The sequence below is a fragment of the Haliotis asinina genome, chromosome 8, assembly GCF_037392515.1.
Source record: "Haliotis asinina isolate JCU_RB_2024 chromosome 8, JCU_Hal_asi_v2, whole genome shotgun sequence".
Taxonomy (NCBI): Eukaryota; Metazoa; Mollusca; class Gastropoda; order Lepetellida; family Haliotidae; genus Haliotis; species Haliotis asinina.
In genome coordinates this window covers 65,085,109-65,097,579 of record NC_090287.1, presented here as the reverse complement: position 1 = coordinate 65,097,579, position 12,471 = coordinate 65,085,109, and the positions used below count along the sequence as shown (strand labels likewise).

The following is a 12,471-nucleotide window of genomic DNA, read 5'->3' as shown; positions in this document are numbered from 1 at the left end:
ATCTCGTAGTGTGGATTTTATAGGTTGTCTAGGTGATTCCCCGATTTAAGTTCCTGAAACCACATACACGAAAACGTTCTTTTATAATGAAATCGGCACTACACTGATGGTCAATGGCTTCGAGAAGGACAGGTGAGACAACAAACCATTTCAAAGGCAATATGGCGAACGTGCTGATGAAGAAATTTAATTTTCTCAGCCCATTTAAGAGTGTTACAGCATGTGTTATGATGCCTAGTTCAGAACGCACATTTGACCACCGATTCGTGAACAACTTGATTCGTCTTCTTATTCCAGATTAACAAAGTAATATTTGAATTTTCAAACGCCCAGAATATATTTACATGAAGAACCTGTTATTAGGTGTCACACTGTAACAATGAAATCAGTAAAACAATCCAATGATTGAAAGTATGAGCGCTATTCCAATCCATTCCCACTCCAGTCACCCACAGCAACCCATCCCCACAGCAGCCCATCGCTCTTACCAATCACCCACGCTTACCCATTCCCCCTACTAATCATACACAATCACCACACCAATCACCCACAGACCTCCTTGAAGGAGCAAGAATTAGCTCTGAAACGCCATGTAGAGAATAAAAATTTGTCATCCACAACTAGCACCTAACCCAACAAGCTTACGAGTTAATGACTCAAGTTACAGGGTAATGATCGAGTAGAACAATGCTTAGTCTCTAAATATATATAATTTTGATAGTAACAAACAAACCCATTTTAATTGAAAAGGATCGAGCCCCAGGGAGACCAGAGAATCAGAACCTGAGTAAATCTAAACTTGCTTCATTTAAGGCTTTAACACTACAGAGATGGCCTGGCAGTAGGCAAAATAACATGTTTCAGGGACTGTGAGACAGACTAAGGAGTGAGTACAGCTAGCAGAACAGCCAGGCTAGAGGAATGAGGAATGATGCCATCATGACCCTCTGAATATGATCTCCCACTGACTTTCTGTCAGCTTGTCAAATTTATGTTGATTGTCAAATAAATTTGAACATGTTAGAATACCACCATAACCCTTTCTAGGGTATAAATTCATTTAAACTCTTTGAACATGTCCTAGTTCTTCCCTTTTCTCTTCCCCAATGTTTTATTATGTGCTTGTCTTATACATAAAGTGCCATTTATCTCTGCTTCTTGCATTTCCTAGATATGAGAGTTGAGAGCACTCATGGAGGAGCATATGGGTTTCCTGATGGGATCCACACACAGTCTGGTGCCGCTAGTCCAGATACCTTCAGTCTCGGCATTGCTTCCTCCTCTACACCAGATCACAGAAACTGTGCCTCAACCAGTCACATGTCAAGAGGTATAAATGCTGCCATGCCTTTTTCAGCTGGTGCCACACCTTCTCCAGGTCAAGTAATTGGTGCCACACCTCCTCCAAGACATGAACTTGGTGCCACACCCCTTCTAGGTCAAGTAATTGGTGCCACACCCACTCCAGGACAAATGCTTGGTGCTATGCCCCTTCCAGGTCAGGAGCTTGGTGCCACTCCCACTCCAAGACATATGCTTGGTGCCATGCCCCCTCCAGGTCAGGAGCTTGGAGCCACATCTCCTTCATGCTCAAAGCTGATTCCTGTTCAACACCCAGCTTCTCAAGATGACAGTCATGATATTCCAGGACGGCATCAGATTCTGGAGTCACAGGAACCGATGTCTGAAACAGAAGCAGGTTAGCTTGACAATAACTGAACAACAGTTTTAATCAGTACTACTGGATACACAACTAGGCTCCTGAAAACCATTTGAGCTGCTGACTATTTTAATGAGCATTGTAGGCAAGTTCAAATTTAACTGATAATGGTGGATAATTTCATGCACAGCTTGTGACATCTCCAGCGTATATGTTCTGATAAGTCTCCACTATACCCTGGATGTATCTACAGTTCAGCCCTATGAATTTATTGCTGTTTTTTGTTATTCCAATCAGGTGTCTACACTAGAAAGTTGAGTATACCAATCACAACACACTTTCACTTTTTTAAATTATCTAACTGATTAAACCTGGCAACACAAATGATGCAGTGGTACGCTGAAAGAGGTAGGATGAATTCTTGCAAATTTTTGAAAAGTTGTCACTTTGTCGCTATGGTTTCCACTGAATCTGAGACACACTATGAATAACCTTTGCAGCTGCAACCTGCAACTGCTATCTTTGTTGACACTGGCAGCTCGGTTGTAAGGGTGGCTTAGCTGAGCCAGGCAAGGGAGGCCATAGATGCATACAAGGCATAGTGGAGACTTATCAGAATGTATACCCTCGGGATATCGAGGATCCTTATGAAGAAATCTTGGGGAAAAGGAGGAACACTTGTCCTATCATGTAATCCCTTATTTTTTTCCCTCAGCATATTTAAAATATTCAAGCAGTACAATCTAGATATTACACAGATTTTCTCTCTCTCTCCCATATAAGCTCTGAAGAAGCTACAGAATGCTCCATCTATCTCTTCTCTCCTTCCACCAGACAACCGGGCTAAAGAATCACTGAACAAACAAAACAGTGAGTGTACAATCCCATCCTTCACTGACTGCATGACAAAATAATTATTTCTTGATTTGAGAACACATCTGATGTACATCCTAGTATTCATAACCTTCAACTGCATTTCCTGCTGAATGATGTCATTTCCTCTTTTTATTATGTTTATTACAACTGTTGGTACCCACATTCTCTTTACTTTACCTGTCAGCATCTCTCTGTATATACCACCAACATTTTCCCCTCGATCCTGATTCCCTTCTATTAATCTATTTGTGTCCACCTAAAATGCCCCTCCATCCTAATTATTTCTAATATTTATGTGTCACTGTCCTGTTTATGCCTACTGTTTTTGCCCCTCTATCCTGTTTATTCACCTGTTAATGCATCTAAATCCTGTTTATTCCCCTTATGATGCATCTCCATTCTATTTATTCCTCCTGTGAATGCATCTCCATCGTGTTTATTCGTCCTATTCATACCCCTCTATCCTGTTTATTCCCCCTGTTAATGTGTCTTCATCCTCTTTATTGCCCCATTAATGCATCTCTATCCTGTTTATTCCTACTATTAATGCCCCTCAATCCTGTTTATTCCCCCTGTCAATGCATCTAAATCCTGTTTATCACCACTATTCATGCCCCTCTATCCTGTTTATGAATACTATTCATGCCCCTATCCTGTTTGTTCCCCTGTTATTTCATCTCCATCCTGTTTATTCTTACTATTCATGACCCAATATGCTCTTCCCCTTTTAATGCATCTCAGCCCTGTTTATTTGTATTATTTATGCTCTCAAACCTGTTTATTCTCCTGTTAATGTATCTTCATACTGTTTATTCCCACTATTCATGCCTTGTATCCTGTTTATTCCTCCTGTTCATGCCCCTCTATCCTGTTTATTCCTCCTGTTCATGCCCCTCTATCCTGTTTATTCCTCCTGTTCATGCCCCTCTATCCTGTTTATTCTGCCTGTTCATGCATCTGTATCCTGTCAGTTGCTGTGGCGTCTGGGGGATGTGAGAGTCTGTCGACAGCCCAGGTCTGGTTGCAGCAGAGTCTGAACAGTGGATCCCTTATTGGCCCTGCTGACAAACTCCGGGATGCTCATGTCTCCAGCACCATCCCAGCATCAGGCATCAGTATCATTGACGAGAAGCAAGTGGAATCCAAGGTGGCAAATATTTCATTTCGTGAAAATTCCATTGAATCAGGACAGATTGTTTCATCTTATGTGGGAATGGAACTGTCTGACAATGGAGAACGTTTAGCAGATTTGGTGTCTGACCTCCCAACCGAGAAGCAAAACACATCATCCATGTCCAACAACAACCTTGGCCTGAGTGGTCAAGGTCGTCAGTGGGAGAGAGCAGCTTCCAACCTGCCGAAGAATATCTCTCAGCAGAGCATGTCTCTCAATGAAGGTAAGCTCAATTGTCCTCTCTTATACATTCTAGCTCTTAAAAATTGAAACAAATTTCTGCATCAGGGCTCAAAACCTGAGTGGGGTATAGACATGTGACACTTACACCACTTCAGGGTTTCCCTGTACATTAAGCTGCCACGCTGTGAGGTCACTGGAATACTGCAGAAAGAGGCCAAGCCTCTGCAGATCTGGTGTTTGATTGGTCTTGAGCAACGACTGCTTGTTGTAAGAGACAACTAACTGGATTGGGCTGTCAGACTCACCAGCTTGGTTGGTGTATTTCATTGTTGCACAATCAAGCTCCTACTGCCCAATCATGTAGATCAATGCCTGTTATGTCAATCACTGGATTGTCTGATCTGAACTTGACTGTGGCAGATCACATTTCATATAGTTGAAAAATTGCTAAGTGTGGCATTAGAAACATCACAGCGACATTAAACCCACTTAAGTCACCTTCAGGTTTACTATAATGGTATTTGTGTCAAGAAATCCCACAAACTGTCTATGTCACGGAATGTCCCTGACTCACTACTGATTATTCTTTAGTTGGGGTCCTCTTCATCATCATGAGGCTTCTACGCCAGATTTAAAAATACTTGTTTACAGATCTGAGTCTAACTGCCCGGAAGACTGTTACCAAGTCAACCCAGACTGACCCCCCTGCTGGACAGGTAATAAATGTAATGAGTAGGTATAACTTATGAAAGAATGAAAGGCTGCTAGTTGTTGTAATGAAGACTGTAATTGACCTCTGCCAGGTTAAGTCAAAACATTAAGGTAAAATTTATTTCAGTTTTTTAAGAGTTATGAAAGCATAGGTGGTGAAAATGATGTAATCAGTCAGGTAAGTGACATGTATGCCTGTGAGAGTCAAGGGTAGTAGCTGAGCAGTGTTATGTCCCTGGAATAAAAATGCAGTGGTGAAACAGGTGAAGACAGCATTCATTCACACATAACATAGGAGTCATTTTCATGCAAGCTGAAAGGTCAGGTTAACGTCCTGATAACACCTGAGTGGGTTCAACGTCTGACTTTGTGTGCTAGTGGTTAGGTGCCTGACTCTGAGAGTGGGTTCAAATCCTGTTAAGGACTCAACCAAGCCAAAAGTATTAGATTCTGTATTTAGCTGAGAAAGTTTAATTCCAAATATAACATGTTACACGTAGAAGCACTGAAGAGGGGTGCGTTTGAATCGGCCTTCATATATGCACACACTAAACAATTTACACTTGTTGACTGATGGAAGAAAAACTGAAAGTGTTGTTAACTTTACCACCCATCAAAAGTTTAGACTCACCTATAGTGCTCACTGTTATATGTATATATATAGATATGGTTACTGTCTCAAGAGCTTTAGTACAGTCTGGCTTCAGTTATATGAATGATGTGTCTGTTAGACTGAGTGCTGGCAACACTATAACAGCCAATCAGAAAGCTGAATGAAATAAGTGGTGGTATGAAATAAACATGGCTGACACTGAAGACTAGTTTGTGTAAAAACATAATCAAATAAGATGTATCAACAAATAACATGGATACATTAATGGTTGACTTCTCCACTAATTTGGGAGAACCAAAAGCAGGTTTCTGCAGGTGAAATCATGCGGATCATGCATCAGATAGCTGAAAAGCATGTGCCTATATTGTGCATGTGAACAGCTGCCTTTCAGTATAAAGCTTTGTTAAGAATTCTCCAGTTTCCATTATTTATTAAACCCATGAAATAACTTTTCCAACGTTATGAATTTGTTTCACAGTACATTGGTACTGTAATAATGAGTTCTTCATCATCTGTGTCTCCAGGACCAGGAGATGTGTGGAGGGGCAGCCAGTGCGGAGCTTGGAGGTGAGTGGCAACATCTCATCACGTTGCAAGATTAAGGACTGTTTACACACTGCAATATTGAACTCAGTGATTCGACACAGTGTAGGCTTATTCTATCTCAGTATGCAGAGGTTTCTAAAACAATGTAACTGACAGTTACCAAGCCATCTCTGGTTCCATCAAGTCCATTCTGAATGGGTATTTAATTTACCATTAGATAACATGCCACAATAACTCCAGACTTGTCACTGATGTGACCAGAGTAGATGGTGTCACAGATTAATCTGATGCCAGACATGTAAGTGAGGTCTGCTTTTAATCAACTTTAGCAAATATTGCCTTTAGTCTGAATTTGTGTTAACTGTGACCACTTTCTAAATGACATGTATTTATAATATTGTATAAGCATCATTTCAGCAGCCAAATATTGAGTTGTGTAATCAGTATTTTCCCGCTTCTTTTCAGTCCAGACAATGGCGTACGGATCTTCATCCAGTCTGCCGCCGAATGACATCCTGGTGCGCAAGCTGAAGAGACCAATAATACAGTGGTTGCAGCGCAAGCTGGAGACGCAGATCGGGGCAGCATGGCAGGACCTTGTTGATCTTCATGACTGGGACTATGATCGCATCACAGATTTTGAGAATCACTGCACCACTTCTGGGAAAAGTCCTTTCTGTATGCTCCTGGCTGAATCAGAGTTCCAGATGTATCGACTTTGTGATTTGAAGATTGATTTGTGCAAGCTTCCTCGGAAAGATATCCTGCATGACCTTGATGGCATCATGAAGAAACACTACAAGTGAATGAAAGATACATCGTAACCCTGGGTAAATCTTGGTCGGATCCCAAACACATCAGATGTCAAAGTATGCAACCCTCACCCAAATTGTTTTACAATGATTTGCTCTAGAAACATCTGAATAATTGGCACAATTACATGTCCCTTTTTGGCATGTTAAGCTTGGGGAGCTAAGAATTAGGGCATTTTGAAAAGGAATATGACATTTATTGCATAGGGCATAAAATGAAAATGCAAAGATGAAAGTGAATATCAGGTGATACTGGAGATGGGTGCTTGGTGACTGATGTTAGTGATTAGAATACCTTTATATGAGAGTTACAATACAGTTGACAGTCAGACTGAAATCAGATTTTCAAAAAGACTGAAAAACTATTCAAAAAATGGCCCAGACAACATGCCAGTATATTGAAATGATGTATTTAATTTCAGATGCCGAAATTTCCATGTAAAACTTTTTTGCCATATTTTCATGGAATATGTCTCACACATAGAGAGAATTGACCAGTTTATGAAGCGATCAGTGACAGCTCTCTTTCAGAAAGGTAGAAGGACACCTACAGGGTAAACAGCTCATTTGCTCAACACTTGGCAGTAATCCTTTAACAGTCTTGTAGAAACCGAAAAAGTTACACTTGTGTCGCTGTGGTATCTTTGAGTAAGACACCTTTCTAAGTGCAACTGTTTTGGCCTCTGACCGTAACAAAAATGAAGAGATGATGTATAAATCAAATTCTAATTTGAAAACCATGTAATGTTACGCAAGTAAAATAAGCTGAATTTCAAAATTTTAAAACTAATAATAAGTTTGCTGTAGTTATAACCTTAGTCTCTTTCATTGTACATGAACACATAAAACATATCAGAGGGAAGGACATTCAAATTGTACATGCTTCTCTATATAAATCACCATTACGCCCTAGCTGGAAATTATAAACAGTCTTTTATTGAAAACTTTGCTGAGGAGTACTGCAAATAACTCTTATAAGTAAACTGCCACTAATTCTGTGGCATTTGATTTGTTAACAAGCAGTGTTTTCTGTTTTTGTTTCGATATGCCTGAAAAAACTGGCCACACCCTCCAACAGACTGTTGTTTTCTGATTGGTTGAAACGGTAAAGAGGTGGTGCAGACTTGTGGTTCATTACTGTACTAGATAATGTCAGTGATTTATTGTGCATGCTGTGGTGCAAATTGTTAAATAATCATTTCTTGGAGTTGACAGATTGTTGATTTATTTCTGTAAAAGGACCTCATTTGTTTGTGAGAAAAAGTTATACATAAGGAAAAAAGCAATGTGCAGCTCATGTTAATCCATGTTTAAGACCCTTTGAAGACAAACATTACTTAAGTAATTCACTGCGTAACAATGACATTTAAACTGTACAACTACAACTGATTAGGTTTCCTAGGTAACAAACACAAAAATAAGTATTACATCAAACATATTAGTAGGGCTGATATAATGAAAAATTAATAAGTACAAAAATGTGTTTTATAGTTGACCAAAGAGACGTAAAACATAGAGGATGGGATCGGGGCTGTATGTAATGACAGACCCTATATACAACTGTTTCACTCATTCTTATATTGGATTTTACAGTACCTGATAATGAGAGCACTGGTCCTGAATTAGAGCTGTTATACACGAGTGTATGTTGAATATATGTTTCCAGCAGTCATGAGGAATGTTGACTCTATTTTGGAGATCCAACCCTGATTCAGACATTAATTAGAGATGGGATGTGGTGGTCTAGTGTGACAACTCAGGTACAGTTAATCAGCACTTGGCTTGGACAAGTAAATGTAGAAGGAGATGGTTATGTGGCTGTTATCGCCTGGCACTTCACAGACTGCTTCAGTACTCCCCAGGGAGTTGAGAATGAAACTTGGAGTGCACACTGATTTAATGAGGAAAACAATTTGTCATGCTGGTTTGAGTGACTCCTGTAGGAATGCGGGCTGAATAGTTTCATCACTGATCAAACTGGACACAGCATGTGTCGGCTGGAGATTACAACATTGCAAGATTTTCACCTTCATTACTTAAGCTGGTAGTTTAATTTTGTGTGTTATATATGTTCTTATATTTTTGAGAATGTGTTTTATGCACCATTACTAATATGCAAACTAAAGAATAACTGCTCTGGATATCATATTTTATATCCCGTTTTGATTGTAAGCAGTAATGTGGAAAGCTTGTTGATTATTTTGTAAAGAATTATGAACATACTGTTAAGGTTACTTTAACAGGTGCTTGTTGAGTCCACAGTTTAAATGTTCATGGTTGTAAAGTTAAAGGCTTAAGATTTGTTTGACCTTATGAAACAGTGTCTACTTTATCACCTGTTGGCGCTGTATCCAGTCTTACATCCTCATGATGACTGTATTATATCCTGTCTGAATCATTGTATCAGAGTTATAACCCCTGTATAAAGAAATAGATGGTACAAATTTAGTTTATCTTTGACATATTGTCATAATTCAGTAACGTTGGTTCCATGTTACCTTGGTTCCCATAGTGACATTTAGCATGATCATTGGTCATGCAGTAGAAACCATTCATTGAGTTAGGATGTATGCCAGTCAGTCGACTCTAGACTGTTGGCCTGTGACTACTAAACTAGGTCTCGATCCACAAAGTGTAGTAGCACTGCAACATTTAAAAGCCCATGATGAACAAGAGTGATGATAGGTCATTAGTAATGCTTTGTGGATAAGAACCCTGATGTTTGATTCAAATTTGCTGCGAACTGGAACAGAATGAAACTGACAGACTGTGTCAACATAGTTAGCAGTCTCATTCCTGCAGGACTAACGGGTATTAGAGAGTATGAAATAAGTTTACTATTGATCTCTGCGGTGTGTCTGTACAGAAATACTAATAAGTCCTGATACTACGTCTTCCTCCCTCTGGCCACATTCATGGGTAGAATCAGTCTTCAGTAACCCATGCTTGTCCTGAAAAACAACAACAGGATCAGGTGGTTAGGCTTGCTGACTTGGTTGACACATTATCGGTTTCCATTTGTACAGATCAATGCTTGTGGTGTTGATCACTGGATTGTCTGGCCCAGATTAGTTACAGACCACTGCCATATAGCTAGAGTATTGCTGCTTGTGGTGTAAAACTAAACTCAATGTCTTCTCAATCAGTCTAAGCTGTGATGCCATGTAATGTATATATGTACATTATGAGAAACAGGATATATAACTTGTCAAGAAAAAAAGACTAGTTTGCAAGATTCTGACAGAAGAGGATATAAAAACAGCATAACTACGTTAATCAGTTAGTTAATAAAGGCGCATGCATCCCTACCTAGATGTTGCAGGAGTCAGTGAGTATAGTTTACACCGCACTCAACAATATTTCAGCTATCGGTCTGAAAATAATCGAACCTGGGCCAGACAATCCAGTGACCAACATCATGAGCATTGATCTGTGCTGTTGAGAACTGATGACATGTGTCCACCAAGTCAGCCAGCCTGACCAACTGATCCCATTGATCGACAGGCCTGGGTTGCAGAAGATACATTCTAGCCCGAATCTCCACAGGTAAAGGTGTGACAGGAACAGCCCCCACTGTTGCTACAAGTGCTGCAGCTACAACAGGTTCAAAGTGTGTTGTTTATCATTGTAGAATGATGCCACATGCTTGGCATGGTAACGTTTTGTTATTCAGAAGTTTGAAGTGTAGGAGCATTTCTAATGTCCAATTGTCATGATGATAGAGAGCTTTAGCTTGGTCACCATAGTGACTGTTTTTTTCATGTTATGGACACTTAAAAGGGGTGGAGAGTATCAGATATTTCTGTGATACCTAAGCTGTGTATGACATTCATAATTAATATACTAACACAATATAGATATGAACATGTTTTTCTGTTCCCAGTGGTTCATACCTAAAAAAAATTGTACAACATACATCGCAATGATTTTCAGAGCCTGCTGCAAGTAGACACTACATCAACATGAATATTTGTCATCAGTATATCATAAGCATATTTTGTTCTTAATTAACTTGTTTTAAGAATACCTATCATAGTTTGTCTTTGTGCTGCTTTGATTTGTATCATTCCCCTACTGGGTCAGCCTCTGTGGTCTAGTGCATTGAGTCTGCCTGATGAGCAGAACTCAGCGGTTTCATCCCCAGCCTGTCAGATCAATAGGCATTAATGGTATGTGTTGATGCCTTATCTGGCACTCTAACGTACTGGATAAAACAATAGCTGGTTGGTTGAGTTGAATATGTAAGTGAGGTATCTGTTCAAAACATTGTCTCCTTGTCTTGTCTCAGGACATTGTTTCTCAGTGGGTTAGCACTATAAATGTTTGCGTCAGGCTTGTACTTCTCTGTGTCCCAGTTTCAGATGACTCTTCATTATATTGCTATGACCATATATGGCTTGTTAGTTTGTGTACCACAACCAAAAAAATAAATGTAAGGGACCATTCATAATGTATGGGTGGACAGACACCTACGTCTATGTTGTTCTGGGGAGGTAGGGGGCCATCCCTTTCACAGACATATACTTGGGTACTACAGGAGAGATTAGCAACATTGTACAAAGGGGCAGAGAGAGAGAGGAGGGAGTTCATCACCACCCACCCCTTAGCTTTGAATTATGAATGGTCTTTAAGACTACAAAAGCCTAAAATGATTGACTGTTCCAGACTGAGCTGCCTCAGTTCTGAAGTGAGGCACTGTTGTATCTTGCATTTGGATACAGTTTGTAGTTATGCATTCTGAACAAGCTTTATTGCAGGGATTAAGCATCTATGTTATGTCCTGAGAGCCACTGAATAGCACCTATTCCTGTACATCATCTCAATGTCATTGACATGATCATATATTGTCCCATTGTTTGTATAATATAATGAATCCAGTTGACGATGTCAATAATTGTAAAATTGGTTGATGTGACAGCCCTCTAGTGTCCTGTGTTTTTGTGTGCAACACATTTCTTATGATGCATGTCAAGTCTAGAGTCATCAAACCATGTCCATTGAATGTCTTTTAATTAAGGCCTGGACATTAAATGTGAAATTTGTGTTAACTATTTACAGGGAATAGTGTTCATTTCATATAATTGATTGATTACAGAACCCAGAGATGCCAACCACAAAATCTTTTAAATAGTTTTAAAATTCAGATTAAAATTAGTCGCGTGACCATAGAATTAGCTGTCAACTAAATACTTAAAATCATGATGGATTCTGATAAAGATAATATGACACTAAACAAGAATGTTGCATTAATTTCATATACCTCCAACGACATATTTCCTAATTATCATTCCATTTCCATTTGTTGTCGCTTTTTGGCAAAGATGTATTTAATCAACAAAAATATATGTTTTTGTCTGTATGTCTGAATTTTAATGAATTGTCTTAAAATTTCACAGCATTTCTATTGCAGTCGTGTTGGCATAGTATGAGACTAAAATTTGTAGCGACTGCAATAAAAGCATAGAGGTTGACATCTCTGATAACTGCCAGGACAAGATGATATCATCTTAATATTTTTAATACTTCACCTGCTAAGTATTCATTTACACATTGCTTATAGAACGTATGTGTTGTGCTGAAAATGTGAGGAGGTGGAAGAGAAAGAGAGAATTGAATGTTTGAAGACAGAATAATCAACTTAATCAGTGTTGCCTTTCTACTTGTGAAATAAAATGTAACTATGTATATATTTACTTGAATATTTGTATTTTTCAGTCCCAGTAATTTGATTTAAGAACTTGTATTCTAAGACTTAGTCTTGCATAAGTCGTAGAGTCGATAATTATTAGTTAGATTAATTCAGGATAATATGAAAAAAACCCAAAAAAGTTGTCCCTTTAACATAGAAAGAGAAATTTATATGACTTGATTACTGACATGCAACAGTTGGTGATTC

At 39.1% G+C, this 12,471-nt stretch overlaps 1 protein-coding gene across 1 annotated transcript; it reads left to right on the top strand.

The window, feature by feature from the left end:
- The first annotated feature begins 27 nt into the window (after positions 1-27).
- LOC137294801 (uncharacterized) lies at positions 28-12,258 on the top strand. The gene is made up of 7 exons (XM_067825917.1): positions 28-132; positions 1,172-1,699; positions 2,444-2,530; positions 3,508-3,933; positions 4,545-4,609; positions 5,742-5,784; positions 6,229-12,258. Exons 1-7 carry the CDS (start codon positions 114-116, stop codon positions 6,567-6,569), a joined length of 1,509 nt encoding a protein of 502 aa, XP_067682018.1. The 5' UTR covers positions 28-113; the 3' UTR covers positions 6,570-12,258.
- Positions 12,259-12,471: the final 213 nt, after the last annotated feature.

Bases quoted from the DNA above. Each gene is read 5' to 3' on its own strand.
- LOC137294801 (XM_067825917.1), top strand. The intron at 1,700-2,443 runs GTTAGCTTGACA...CTCCCATATAAG, and splicing joins GATGTCTGAAACAGAAGCAG to CTCTGAAGAAGCTACAGAAT. The intron at 4,610-5,741 runs GTAATAAATGTA...CTGTGTCTCCAG, and splicing joins CTGACCCCCCTGCTGGACAG to GACCAGGAGATGTGTGGAGG.